This window comes from Athene noctua, chromosome 5 (genome assembly GCF_965140245.1).
Source record: "Athene noctua chromosome 5, bAthNoc1.hap1.1, whole genome shotgun sequence".
NCBI classification, from domain to species: domain Eukaryota; kingdom Metazoa; phylum Chordata; class Aves; order Strigiformes; family Strigidae; genus Athene; species Athene noctua.
The window spans coordinates 11,527,808-11,540,467 of NC_134041.1; the positions used below are offsets into that span (position 1 = coordinate 11,527,808).

The window sequence follows — 12,660 nt, forward strand, 5'->3', positions numbered from 1 at the left end:
AAACTGCCCCCCCGCCCCCTGAGGCCGCCCCGCCCTGCCTGCAGCCCCGCCCCCGGCCGCCTGGGGGCGCCGTGCCGCCGAGTCCCTCCCGCGGCCGCGCACGGATCCATGGACTCGGCGCTCCGCAGCCTGGGATCCTGCCTTCGGTGTTCCTCTCTCTGACCTGGCCGGGAAGAACCGATGGCAGGAAGGCGAGCGGCGGATCGAGCCTATCTGCGCTCGACGGTCGCTGCCCGCGATCGACCCGCTCGGCTGTCCTCGCGCACGCGCAGTGCGCGCCGACGCCGCCATTCCTGTCCTGTCAGTGAGGCGCTGGGAGCCGGCGGCCGCCAGAGCCAAGGTAACGGCGAGGCGGGGGGAGGCTCGGCGCTTCTGCACGGGCTGTGGGGGGCGCGGGGGAAGCGAGGAACCGATGCACGACTGCAAGAAGTGCTGACGGATAAAGTCGGTCCAGGTTGAACCGATCCGGGCTTAGCCCGGCCCGGCTCGGCCTGTCCCGGCGCGGGTCTGCTCGGTTCTGCCGTGGTTGAGTGAGGCTCTGCCCCTGTGCTCCCACTGCAGCATGGAGTTCCAGGCCGTGGTGATGGCGGCGGGGGGCGGTTCCCGTATGACGGACCTGACCTCCAGCATCCCGAAGCCGCTGCTCCCGGTGGGCAACCGGCCCCTCCTCTGGTACCCGCTGAACCTCCTGGAGCGCGCCGGCTTCGAAGGTGAGACACGACGGTGTCTTGATGGGGGCGTGTAGGTGATATGCTTATCCTGGTCTCTTCAGGCTTCCATGGTCGCCCCCGCCACTCTCGTTTGTCGCACCCTCTTGTTCTAATCGTCTTGTCGCAGGTGCCCTGTTGGTGGGGGCAGGTGCTGTAGCAGATCTCTTCTCTGCACTGGAGCTATGCTGTTGCACCGTGTCGCATCCCTTCCTTCACTCCAGGCTGCATCTCTAGTGCCAGCGCCCTCTTCCCTCTCTTCTCCCCTCACCAAGGCTTTTCCCATCTATATGCATTTCCCAACTTCGATGCCTTTCCCTGTGTGGTTAACCCAGAGTCTCTCACTTGTTTCTTTCTCTAAATTATTAGTGAGAGTAGTGTGAGAAGCGTGTCAGCTCTCCTGGGATATCTCTTGGTTTGTTGTTTTAGTCTGGCCTGAAGTTCAGGGTTACTTGCTGTGTCTGAGGCATTTAGTCCTTGTTGCAGCATGGAGCCAAGGCACTGGGTTTTGGACAGAATAGGGCAGGGAGAAGTAGCAGACTTGTAATGCTCAGCAGTGGGCCTTGGTTCACAGGAGGGCTAAAATGGTATTTAGTACATGGTGAAGTTCTTTAGTATTTTCTGGGTTTAGGGTTTTTGTTTCCCTTTTGAGTGGTGGACATAATCTTTCTATGGTGTTTTCCCTGCTTCTTATAAAACTTCCTCCTGATACCTTTTGTGTCTCTGTTTTTTCATGTTTGTATTTGTCCTTTGCCTTTCTGCTTCTCTTGGTTTTGATTCTCCTGCGTGACTGTGCAATTATTCTGTACTTCATCCTGACATTGTGTCTTTTTTCCTGACTGTTTCTTTTTTCTGTGAAGGTGTAAAGATCAGCTTATGATTATCCGTGTTAGTTTCTTACAGTTTCAGTGTGAAGGAACAGAATAAAGAGTAAACTTAAGACTCTGCCTTCATTTTGTTTCATTCAGAAATCCCTAAGAACTTTTTTCCCTTGGAGTTGTTTTTTGCATGTTTGTTGAAATCTCCTTTCCGAATGTCTGCTTTCTTTGACTGTTCTCCTGTCTCTTTTTTGCTGGGACCATAGATATGGTTATATGGGTAGCTAAAATATTCTCTGTAACCAATATTGTGCTTTGTGTGGCTCTGTTCAGAAATAACCATTTCTACTTGATGCTCTTGACTACTAGTAGGTGGTGTTATGGTCAGATATTCCTCCTATCTCACACATGGATCTTCAGCTTATTCTCCCCTACGAGAATTTCGATGTTCAGGGTTGTATATGCAGCTTCAGTAAGCAAGCTGGCCCCTTCCTGCTCTTCTCTTGCTGCCTGACCAAGATGTGCATTTCTGTGTTAGTGGCATGAATTATCTCCCTGGATCATAATTTTTATTCATGAGGCTTTAGTTCCTCATACTTGCTTATGTTAGTAAGTAGGCTGATTCACTGCGTCCTTTTTATCCCAATTGCAAGTGTTTCATCTCTGTTAATATTTAGGAGACCTTTGTCCAGCTCACCAGATACATGCTGAACTGTGTGGGCTTACAACTTCCACCTGACACCAGTTCCTTCTCCATCGGTTGTTTCTTTCCCTAATTCAAGTTGTGCTTTCCATCCATTTCTCTAGATTCTTCAGCTTGTTTTGAATCCAAGTTGGCATCCGGTATGGGAGTGGGAGAGGAGCCCTCCCATATCTCTGGTACCAAACTGACACACAGTTCTCATGTTTACACTTCCTTCCTCTTTTCTGTTAACAGATTCAGATGAGCTCAGTTTTGATTCATACAGGTTTATTCTTAGTGTGTGTCTTGCCACAGGAGCTTCCTAGGTTGAGGGCTGTATTATTTCCCATAGTTCTCTGTTAATTCTGTGTGGAATACAATGTTACACTGTTGGGGTTTGGGGGCGAGGGTTTAGGGCGGGAGGGTGGAATATTTTAACTTCAGGGTTTGACTTTTCCTTCCAGTTCTTGAGGCCAAGAGAAAAGGTTTATTGCAGTTTTGTTTTCTCAGTCTTTTATTTGCAGAGCTTCTGTTCTCACTTTCTTCATTGTGGAAGATACCCTTTCTTGCTACTGTTGGTATCCTTCAAATATGCATTTACCTTTTTTTTTGTGGATGGAATAAGTTTGTTGCTCACATATTACTCCACTCTCTTGCCAAGCTGGTGCTAAGAAATAGTTTAGCCATTGTATTGCAATGCTGTGGTTGGTGGCGTTGTCCGCAGAGGGTTATACAGAGTCAGGGTGGAAAAAAGACAAAGCTCTAAAGCGTTGGTGACAATAATGCAGGGTCTCATTGGTCTCTTTGAGGACATATGGTTTGAAGTCGCTCGCTAACGATAGAAGATATTTCTGTTCTGTCTTGCTAACTCATGCCACTCACATACATGCGTCCTTTTCAGTAACAACCTCCACCCCACACAAAGCAGCAGAAATAGTTTCAATATTCATTAGGAGTTTTTAATTCTTTTCTTCAAAAGTTGCTATTGCCAAAAGAGCTTGGTTTATTGTAGAACCCAGTGTTGCTACTCAAGCCTTTTGACAGTTCCATCAGCCTTTGTAAATAAGAAATGAGTGAATCCTGTTTGTGATGAATATTTTTTTCCCCTGCTTGATCTCATCCCATTTTCCTCTGTTTTAGAGGTGATTGTGATTACAAGGAAGGAAATCCAAAAGATGTTAAACTTGGACACAAAAATGAAGCTGGATTTTGTGTGCATCAGTGACAACATGGACATGGGTACAGCAGATTCACTGAGGCATATTCACCAGAAAATTAAGGTATTGCTGACTTATACTGAACTTGACTGAAAGATATTTGTTTATAATATTTTTTTCTTTCATTGTCCTTTAAGAGCTGTCCTGTGTAATGATGTTGTGGGTAACTGAATTTCCTGATCTTCAGAAGAGCTGAATTTTGTAAAGGTCACCTCATGGGGGAACTCAAACAAAGACTCTGAATGTCTATAATTGACAGCTAGGAAGGCTGGAGTAGATCCAGGTTGAGCACTGGCTGCTTCTTAGTCAGTGTTAACTTTCTGGCTAACTTTTCTGGTTAATTAGAATCGTGTCTTTGTTTATACAGTTTTTGATATGATGGGTGATAGCTGTTGTCCATGTAGTGCTTGGGAAGTAGTTCTGCACAAATATTCATTGTTGCCTTAGCTTAGGCAATATGACGATACATAAGGAAGTTTATATTCAGTTCTTGGCCCTGCCACAGGCTTGCCTGCGCCCTCAGGCAAGTGTCTTGCTCTGTGCTTCAGTCTTCAGTTTTCTGCTTTTCCTGTGCTTTTGCTGGCTTGGTCATATGGTAAGCTTTTTGATAAACAGTGCCCGAATATGATAAAGGGCTGCTGTTCTAATAAAAATGCCAGTTTATAGAATTTTAATTTCCAGCTCCACAATTAAAACACTCCCATGTAAGGCAGAAATACTGCTTGGCGTTCTTACCATGATCTGGGATGGAATTCTGTTTTTGTCATTGTCATGCACCTAATCTTTTGAATTTGTTCCCTGTCTGTTTAGGCCATCTTAACCAAACTGGCTGTTTAAATAAAGGTTACAACAAGACATCAATGAACTGTTTTAAGTCCTGAGGTGTCTTTTTGTCTTCAGGCTATTTTTGAAGGTAATAAACTGCAGTATAATAGGCTGTGTACTCCCAAGAGAAAGACTCCGGTTGAGACAAGATGAAACTTTTCAGGCAAATGTGGGTGTCTAGGTGGCACAACGAGAGATTCTGCAAGAGATTAATGCAGACTAGAATAATTTAGAGGGTGAAGAGAGGATATAAAAAGGAAAAGAAAAATCAGCAAAATCAATTTAACTTAATTGAGTGATTCTGTCATGTGAAGAATCGCCCTTTGTCATAATTCAGTTTGGCAGTATTTTTTTTGAATAGGTGCATGCAGTAAGGAAATATCTGCAGTGGAAACTGTGGCCCTGACCTTACAGGTTTATTGCCTGATCAGAGCAATCAGTCCTGCTCTCTGGGTGTCCCTCTTTGGTAATCCAGGCAAGTTTGCTTAGGGGGAAGCCTGCAGACAACAGTAAAGCATGTGGGGGTAAGAAAATAGACTGTCTTCAGAGGCGGCAGTGTTGATCTTCTGTTTATTTTTCAGAAAAAAAAGGTTAGAGAAGATGTGAGGTAGCATTGAAAAACACACACCTTTTTCAGTCAGCTGTGTATGAATGGCAGCAACTGATTCTACCCTTTTTATTCCATGTCTTGCTTGCCTGGCCAGAGAGAACAAAGTGGTCTCTTATTTGAAATAAGCCTGTACTAAGTTCTTGAGCAGATCGCTGTACTGTGTATTTTGGAGTCGTTCCTCTAGTAAGCACATACCACTGGTACACCTCTTACAGGGTATGCCCTCTCCCATGTGATATAGGTGAGAGAACTCCACAGCAGAGGTAGCTGAAAAACTGCTGTATGTTGGCTATGTCTGTGGTGTAGTGGGAAAGGGATCTTGCTGAAGAATGAGTTTCCCTGGTGAAAACAACTGCTGCTTGTGGCCATAGTTTGCTGGCAGGGTTTTTGCAACCCATGCCAAAAGTCTGATGAGAAGTTTAAACTGGTTGCTGAAACTTAGTTGTCGGAAATTGAGCTAATTGCCCACAGACAGAAGAGCAAGTATGCTCAATAAAAACAAGGTAACATGGCACAGTTGTGCGCAACGCAAGTGACAGGGAATAAAGCCAAGATTATAAATGCACAGCAAGCAATATGTCTAAGGGTAGCTGAACTGCTGATCACAAATTCTGAGAGATGCATAAATGTTGGACTCCTCTAAAGCATAAAATCTCATGACTTGCTGCCTTGTCTAGCATTTGACTGAGGGAGTTCCACCAGCACAGTGATGGTGCTTGCTGTGCCTGCAGTTCCTGGCCTTTTTGTTGTGTTGCACCTTGGTTAATGAAGCTTGATACTTTAAAGATTAGATGTCAAGATTAGATTTACAGAATTGTATTCACTAGTAGCCTGAGAACACATACCTGCAAAGCCTGTAAGGACTGAGAGAAGGTAGTTTGCATTGTTGTTTTATTGCTTTTTGGTGCTGGTGGTTTTGGGGCCAGGTAAAACTGTCTTGGTTCATGCTAACAAGCAACTGACTCCACCAGTCTTAGTCTTTCCTGGTTGTTCAGAAGTTCATGAGAGCAAAGGAAGGCTGTTCAAGGTTTTGTTTGCTGTTCGCCCACTCTACACACTGGATTCTTCTGACATATTTTCTTCAAGAGTTGATAGATGCATGCTCTTTGCTCTAGTGGAACTCTTCCTGTTATTTTTGGCTGTCTCAGCCTATGCCTGATTGACAAGGTAGCAGCTTCATTAGGGTTTTTATGTTCATTGCAAGTCTGAATGTATCCTTCTCACAATAAAGATATTATGTTAAACTTGATTCATAAAAGCACCTGCTTGAGAAGTAATGAACGACAGAGAACTTGATTGCATAGGTTCCACTTGCTGGGTTTCTAGGCCCGAGTGTCAGTCTGGCCTGTTCTTTACAAGTAGTTCTTTAATTGACTTGTGTGATGGGTGGTGTTGCTTGTTTTTATTTAAACATTCAATTCTGGGATCTGAATAGCTAACACCATTAATCAGTTTGTCTTCACAACTCGAGAACTGAGGCTTAATGCGGTGAAGTAACTTACCTAGGATCATTAAAGAGATTTGTAACGGTACTGGAAACTGGACGTCTGTCTCAAATATCTCATGGTTTCATGCATAAGATCATCTTTCTATACTTTGTGCACTGCATACTCTGTTTCCCCACCTTGAAAAAGCCAGCAGGACAAGAGATTAAGTATGATTTGAAGCTGTTTTAAATGGAAACTACCAAAATAGAAACTTCAGTAGAGCCACAATCCAGTTTCTGAATTGTGAGCGTTGTGGTTTTTTTCAGTGTGTGCGAGATTATAACTTTAAAAAGGCCCCAAATTTGGGAATGCATTGGTCTAGGTGTAAGTAACTGAAAAATCATTTTGCAGCATATGAAGTAGAAACTGATAGGGATTATATTTTTTGCCTGTATTCATATTATTTTTTGATTGGATAATATAACACTTATCAATGTTTTCCACTAAGTCCAGCACTTATAATGATGTCAAAAAGCAAAAAATGGGTATAGGAGTTACTTGTTTAGTTCTTAAATGTTTTGGTTTACACAGGAATACAGAAACAATTTCAGAACTCTGTGACAACTGTTGATCAGATCCTTTAATTGCTCTCCTGTGGACAAACCCAGCATTTCCCGAGAATGCTGCTGGTTTCAGGACCCTGCTATAGTCTGTGTGCCTTATGGCAGTTTCCATGGCTGTCATTTTATTGTCTAGTCTTCGGTTTTTTTGATATACTTTTAATATCACTGTCTGTTTTATTCTTTTGGCCTTTTAAGTTCCTAGTTTTCTGCTCATCTTTTGCACGACTGATAATGAATGGCTTTTCAAAATATGAAAATGAAAGTGAAGCAGCAAAGGCTTATTTCTTTTCTCCTTTATATGTAGGATGGGAAATGGTAGAACATAGACAATGTAGACTCACAGTTGATGGTATAATAATGCTCTTGTTGAAACTGCAGCTTTACCACCACAGGGCTGTTTACAGGTCTCTGTCACCTCGTCATCTGTGCTAGTGAGACAGATTTCTGTCACCTCCTGATCTAGCCTAAACAGAGAAACAAGCCAGCCCTCCATGCCTATAGGTTTGGATTGATGACCTTTCCTAGTCATGAAGAGTGAAGAGAGCTCCCCTATTCCACATGGGGCCTTGGCAAGAGCATGGTATATAGAGGAATTTAATGTATTTTGGAACATGACCATCTGCTTCTCTAGCTGTGTAAATTCATTACAGGAAGATAGATTTTTATTATTTTAAATGCTCTCTAGCCCAAACTTTCTTTCAGTTGTTCACATGGGCAATTATACTAGAGTAATTCTGGAGTGATTCACTTAGTGAAAACTTCAGTAGTTTTTGAGTTATTGAGTGTGGAAGTGAGAAAGGTCCAGCAAGACTTGCAGGACACAAAAAGAGGCTCTACCATGGATTTCTTCGATTGCGTGCCTGTCAGCATTTGAAAAGCTGTGCAAAGTAGTGAAAAAAATCTTTCACTAAATCTTTTGAAGACAAAAAAGAGCTATGATAAACCAAGCAACTTTGATGGATTGTAACAAGCAATGAATTGAGCAGTTATATCCTTAGGTTCCAAATCTGTTAAAGCAGTACTCTCATGCAATTTATTGAATTCAGTCTTTATGCCAGACTTTTAAAATATTGCTGTGTGTTGTCTGTTTTCAAGAATCATTGTCAATAATTACATTGAAACTTCAGAAAATTATTTTTATAGATTAAATAACAAAGTCAGCTCTCTCTAAGTCTGTAACAGGTAAATACTGCCTCGTCTAATGTACTTTAGTAAAAGCAGGTTGTGAGCTCTTTAGGGCAGAATCTATGCTTTCCTTTGTCTCTAAGGGGCATATGTTTTAGTCTCCTGCTTTGGTTGGAGCCATGTTGCTATTGTCTTAATCTATTATTTGCATTAGAGAATATTCTTGACCTATCAGGGAGTGCTTGAAATTTAAAAAAAAATTAGCATAGGTGTAAACAATTATTTTTGTATGAAATGTAAATCAAACTCTCTCCCTTCATGGAATCTCATTTTCCACATCCATTTCTTTCCTGTCACTTTCTGATTCTACTCTCTTGAGATACCTTTCCCACTTCATCAGTCACTTGGGCTGTTACCTGTCACTGTTTCATCCATTACAGGCATGGGAGGCACACAGCCTTTGCGTGCTTTGCTAAGGAGCCTGTAGAATTTGTAATGGGGAAGAAATAATTTGCTTTCTTGAGAGTCAGATTCTCTAAAGGGTAGATTTTCATTAGGGACAAATGAGCGAATAGTTTGGGTGTAAGGATGGCTTAAGCTAGCCCTGAGCATGAACAGCTCGAATACCTCTTCCACAGATGATGAGAAAACACTAAACTTGCTCTGGATTTGTTTTTAATTTTCCTCACACGTGGTGCTTCAAGATTAAGGGATTTTTGAATGAGATCAGTGTTTGGCATTTTTAGTAAAAGAGTGTGTTCAGCATGCTGCTGTAAACTGAGGATGATATTACAAGTGTGGCAGAGCAGGTACTAAGGTGTAATTTGATAACTTCCATGTTCCTGTTTTTATTTATTTAGCATCCAAAGCTTGCTAACTGCCTGGAGCAGTGTGGAAGGGGGCCTCTAACAGGTGTGGTGTTTCTTTTTTTAAAACCATGTAAAATTGTTTTCTCTTCGGTAACTATCACTGGTCCTTGTTTCTGGTTTTTATTAGTAAGCAGCACTGGCTGGAGCATTCAGATGTGTTCAATTTGAATAACAAGGAAATTGGTAAGAGTCTTGACAGTTTCAGTGGTGATACCCGACATGTTCTCTAGCAAGAGAAGAGATGTGAGTGCTGTCTGTTGCATGCTGTGGTAGGAGATGGTGCAGTTTTGTTTTTTGTAGGCAGCTCGTCTTTCAGTGGTGATTTTTTTTTTTTTTTTTCATAATTATGGGTAGAAGACTGCCTTTTTAAATGTTAACTTATTTTGATGTCTCTTAGAATGTTATCTAATGAAATCTCCTGGCTCACTTAGGGAGGCTTTTCCTCTGTAGCTGGTGTTAGTGGACACGCTTCTTTCAAGTCTTTGGTTTGTCTTTTTGGCTTCTTTTCAGTCTTTGGTTTGTCCATCAGGGCTTTTAGTGGGGTTATTCCCTCCAGTATGTTGCTCTGACTTCTTCAGTCCAGATTTATGTCTTAATTTATTTGACTTCTCCTACCGTTCTTAGAGGCCTTCTCTTGCAGCTTAGTAGACCTCCTTTGGATGATGTACAGGACCGGTATGCAAAATATATGTGCCCTGACCTACCTCCCATGTTATAGCACAGTAATAGTGTTGGTAACACAGAACTCATGATTTTGGGGATTAGTAACAAGAATTTGTAATAGGATTTAGGAGCCCAAGAGTTAATTGCAATGTCTGAGAATGTACTAGTTGAAATAAGGTGATGGTGAGCAGCCACTCTGATGGAGGAAGGAAAGGGAAATGCAAGGCTAGAATGTATTAGGTAAAGTATTTTTTTATGGTAGAAATAAGAAATAACGCTATCCCTTAAGGCAATGGAAAGGTTTGGGGGGGTTTTTTTGAGTCTGGAATACTATGCAGCTGTGGAACTCAAATGCATCAAATGGAGAACAAACACTAGAAAAGGAGATAAAATATTCAGAGTGGAATATAGTTGGCTTTTAATTTGCTATGAGAAAACATAGGCTGAAAATTACAAAAAAGTTTTAATCAGAGCAGAATAGAATTGTGAAATAGTCTTCCAGAAGGAGTAATCAAGACAAAAATACCCTAACTTTACACTAGAGTGAGAAGCTGATTTTCTGTTGTGGCTTTATTGTTTGTTGATTGGTTTGGGTATTTTAGAATAAACTAAGAATGTCATACCTGGAATAGCAGGAGGCTAAACTCTGACTCAGGAAACCCCTTTCAGAACTGTGTTTCTGTTACCTGCTTGTACCATTCATCAAACTGCTGCAGATCTTTTTGTGGGTTTTAGATTGTTGATGAAAAAAAAAAGAAAAAGGGCAGCAGAGGTGTCACTGTAGTTTACAAATTAGTTTCTCTGAAATGTAGGCTTCTCTAATATTTGACCATCTTGTTTCCTGTGCCAAATTTTACCAGACCTACGCAGCTGCTGTCTGGCGCCACCTCCCAGCCTGAGGCCTCTCCAGGCAGCAGGTTGAGAAACCTGGTTAAATCATGAATCTGTGTTTCAGGCTAAAGCAGGAGGTGGATTGGGTGTGCCTGGATCAAGCATTTGTCTTCACTGAGTCTGTATTATTTTCATCTTCTGCTAAGCATTTCTCTCCCTTGTGTCACTCAACTATACTCCAGACAGTGATTAAAATGTGGTGTTCCAGCAGAGTAACAGCAATGGAACAATTTCACATTTTCCTTCCTTGATGGGCCCTTAGTTGTGTTAATGGAAGCCCTGACTAATATGGTGTGAATTAATCAGCATGTCTTCTGCTGCTATCACTGGTGAGTGCTTGCATGTGAAATGTTTCATCTCAGGTGGTCCACCTGGTTTTCTCACTTTCAAATAGTAAGATTTGAAAGTAATACAGCTCTTTAAAAAGCAAAGCAAAACAAACCCTAAAAAGCTACCAAAATGAAGAAGAAAAACAACTTTCTTTGAACAAATAAACAAAGATTGAAACTCCAGATTCACTTGGTATGTGCATCTTTGGGAGCCATGTTGTGGAAAGTGTGATGTCACGGTGGTGGTCTGTGTGCTGCTGAGGGTCACTGATCCGTGGAGTCTTGGACGGCATGGCTAAGCGCTTCACTTCCTCTGTTGAAAAATCTCCTTTCCAAACACATGATGTAAGTAAGCTTGCTGTAACGGCTGGAAGGTGGAATCTGAATCCTTTTGGTACAGCTGAGCAGAGTTTGGTGAGCATGGAAAGAAAAACTTAAGTCTCTATAACATATAGTTATGTATTTTTTGTACTGTCAGTGGAAATAAAACCATATTAAATTCATTTGTAAGAGACAAGGTCTCTCTATCTATGAGCAAGACTTAACTAAATATTCTGTTCATCTATTTTAAAATAGTAAAAAGAAATTAATCAGCTTTTTCCAGCAGACCTGACAGAAAATACTGTTCACTTGAGTGTCTAAAATACACATAAAAGTTGCAGTTTTTCTGATTCTGCCTTTCACAATGTTAGTCTTGCATGGGAAAAACAAATGTATAATATCAGATGGCAGCTCGCACGGTATGTAGCATCTTGTTTCCTTCTCTACCTCTGATTGAAAGCTGGCTACCACTGAGGCACTAGGCAAAATTTATTATTGGTTGCATGCCCAAGTCCCATTCCCAAAGCACAGCTGATTGTCTTAGTAGAAAGCAGCTATACTGGCAGGTGCTCAGGCTGGCTATGTTGCTGGGGGGAATGATAGCGCACTGCCTGACTGTGTGCTTGATGAATGTGTTCAGGACTTTGCTCTGATCTTTATTTTTCCTGGCAGGGTAAGAGTTAGAGGATTTAACAGTTGTTGGTTGTTGGGGGTTTTTTGTTGGCTTTTTTAAAAAGTTACTCAGCTTTAGAAGAATGTAGATAATTAAATTAATTATTTTGCTGCCAGGGTTTACTATGGATCAGGGCTAAAACACCAGAAGTTTGAATGAGGCAATTAGCTCTGAAGGTTAGGATCAAGAATGGTTATTAAGGCATTTGCACGTTGTTGGCTAAAGAGCATGCCTGCCATTATACACGCAGGCAAAACCTTAGGTGTTTTGCAGCAAGAGTCATTGACAGACCTGAGATGCCTGTCAGTTTTAATTGTTGCATCTCCCACTGCATGTCCTTATCCTTTTCGCGCTCCTGGCATCTCAAGGCTGTGCTCATTATGTTAACAAATACCTCTTGTTTCCATGCAGAAGTTAATTGTCAGCATTTCTCCTGTCTTACGGTATATATTTTCATTTAGACCCTATGTGGTTTCTGATGGATTACACCAACCTATTCTAGTTGCAGACATAGTAAGCTCTTTGCACATGTATATAGCTGAAATAATTTGTTTAAAAGCATCCTGGTAAAAATATTTTCCTGTTTTCATGAACTACTACTAGTTTTCTTTTTTTTGGGGAGTATAGAAGTTAGTGTTCATTTTTTTAATCATCCTTCATTTTTTTTCTATTTAAAGTGTTTACAGTCTTATGTAAATCACATAGTGTGTTATGTGTTGAGGGAAAATTAAGCTTTAGTAAAACTAATCTCAGAAAACATTTGCACTTTTTGTCTTTAACAGCACTTTCAGGGACACATGAAGGCAATGAAGAGTTAAACATCCTTTATTATCAGATCGCTTTATTAGGCATAGGAAGCCTTTAACATTAGTAAGTCAAA

General features: G+C 41.5%; 1 protein-coding gene across 1 annotated transcript in view; it reads left to right on the forward strand.

The window, feature by feature from the left end:
- The first annotated feature begins 265 nt into the window (after positions 1-265).
- EIF2B3 (eukaryotic translation initiation factor 2B subunit gamma) overlaps positions 266-12,660 on the forward strand; it is a 103,640-nt gene continuing 91,245 nt past the window's right edge. The window contains exons 1-3 of the mRNA XM_074908142.1: positions 266-340; positions 562-710; positions 3,348-3,487. Of these exons, the coding sequence (XP_074764243.1) occupies positions 563-710; positions 3,348-3,487 (288 nt within the window). The 5' untranslated portion in view covers positions 266-340; position 562. The remainder of the gene's footprint in view (positions 341-561; positions 711-3,347; positions 3,488-12,660) is intronic.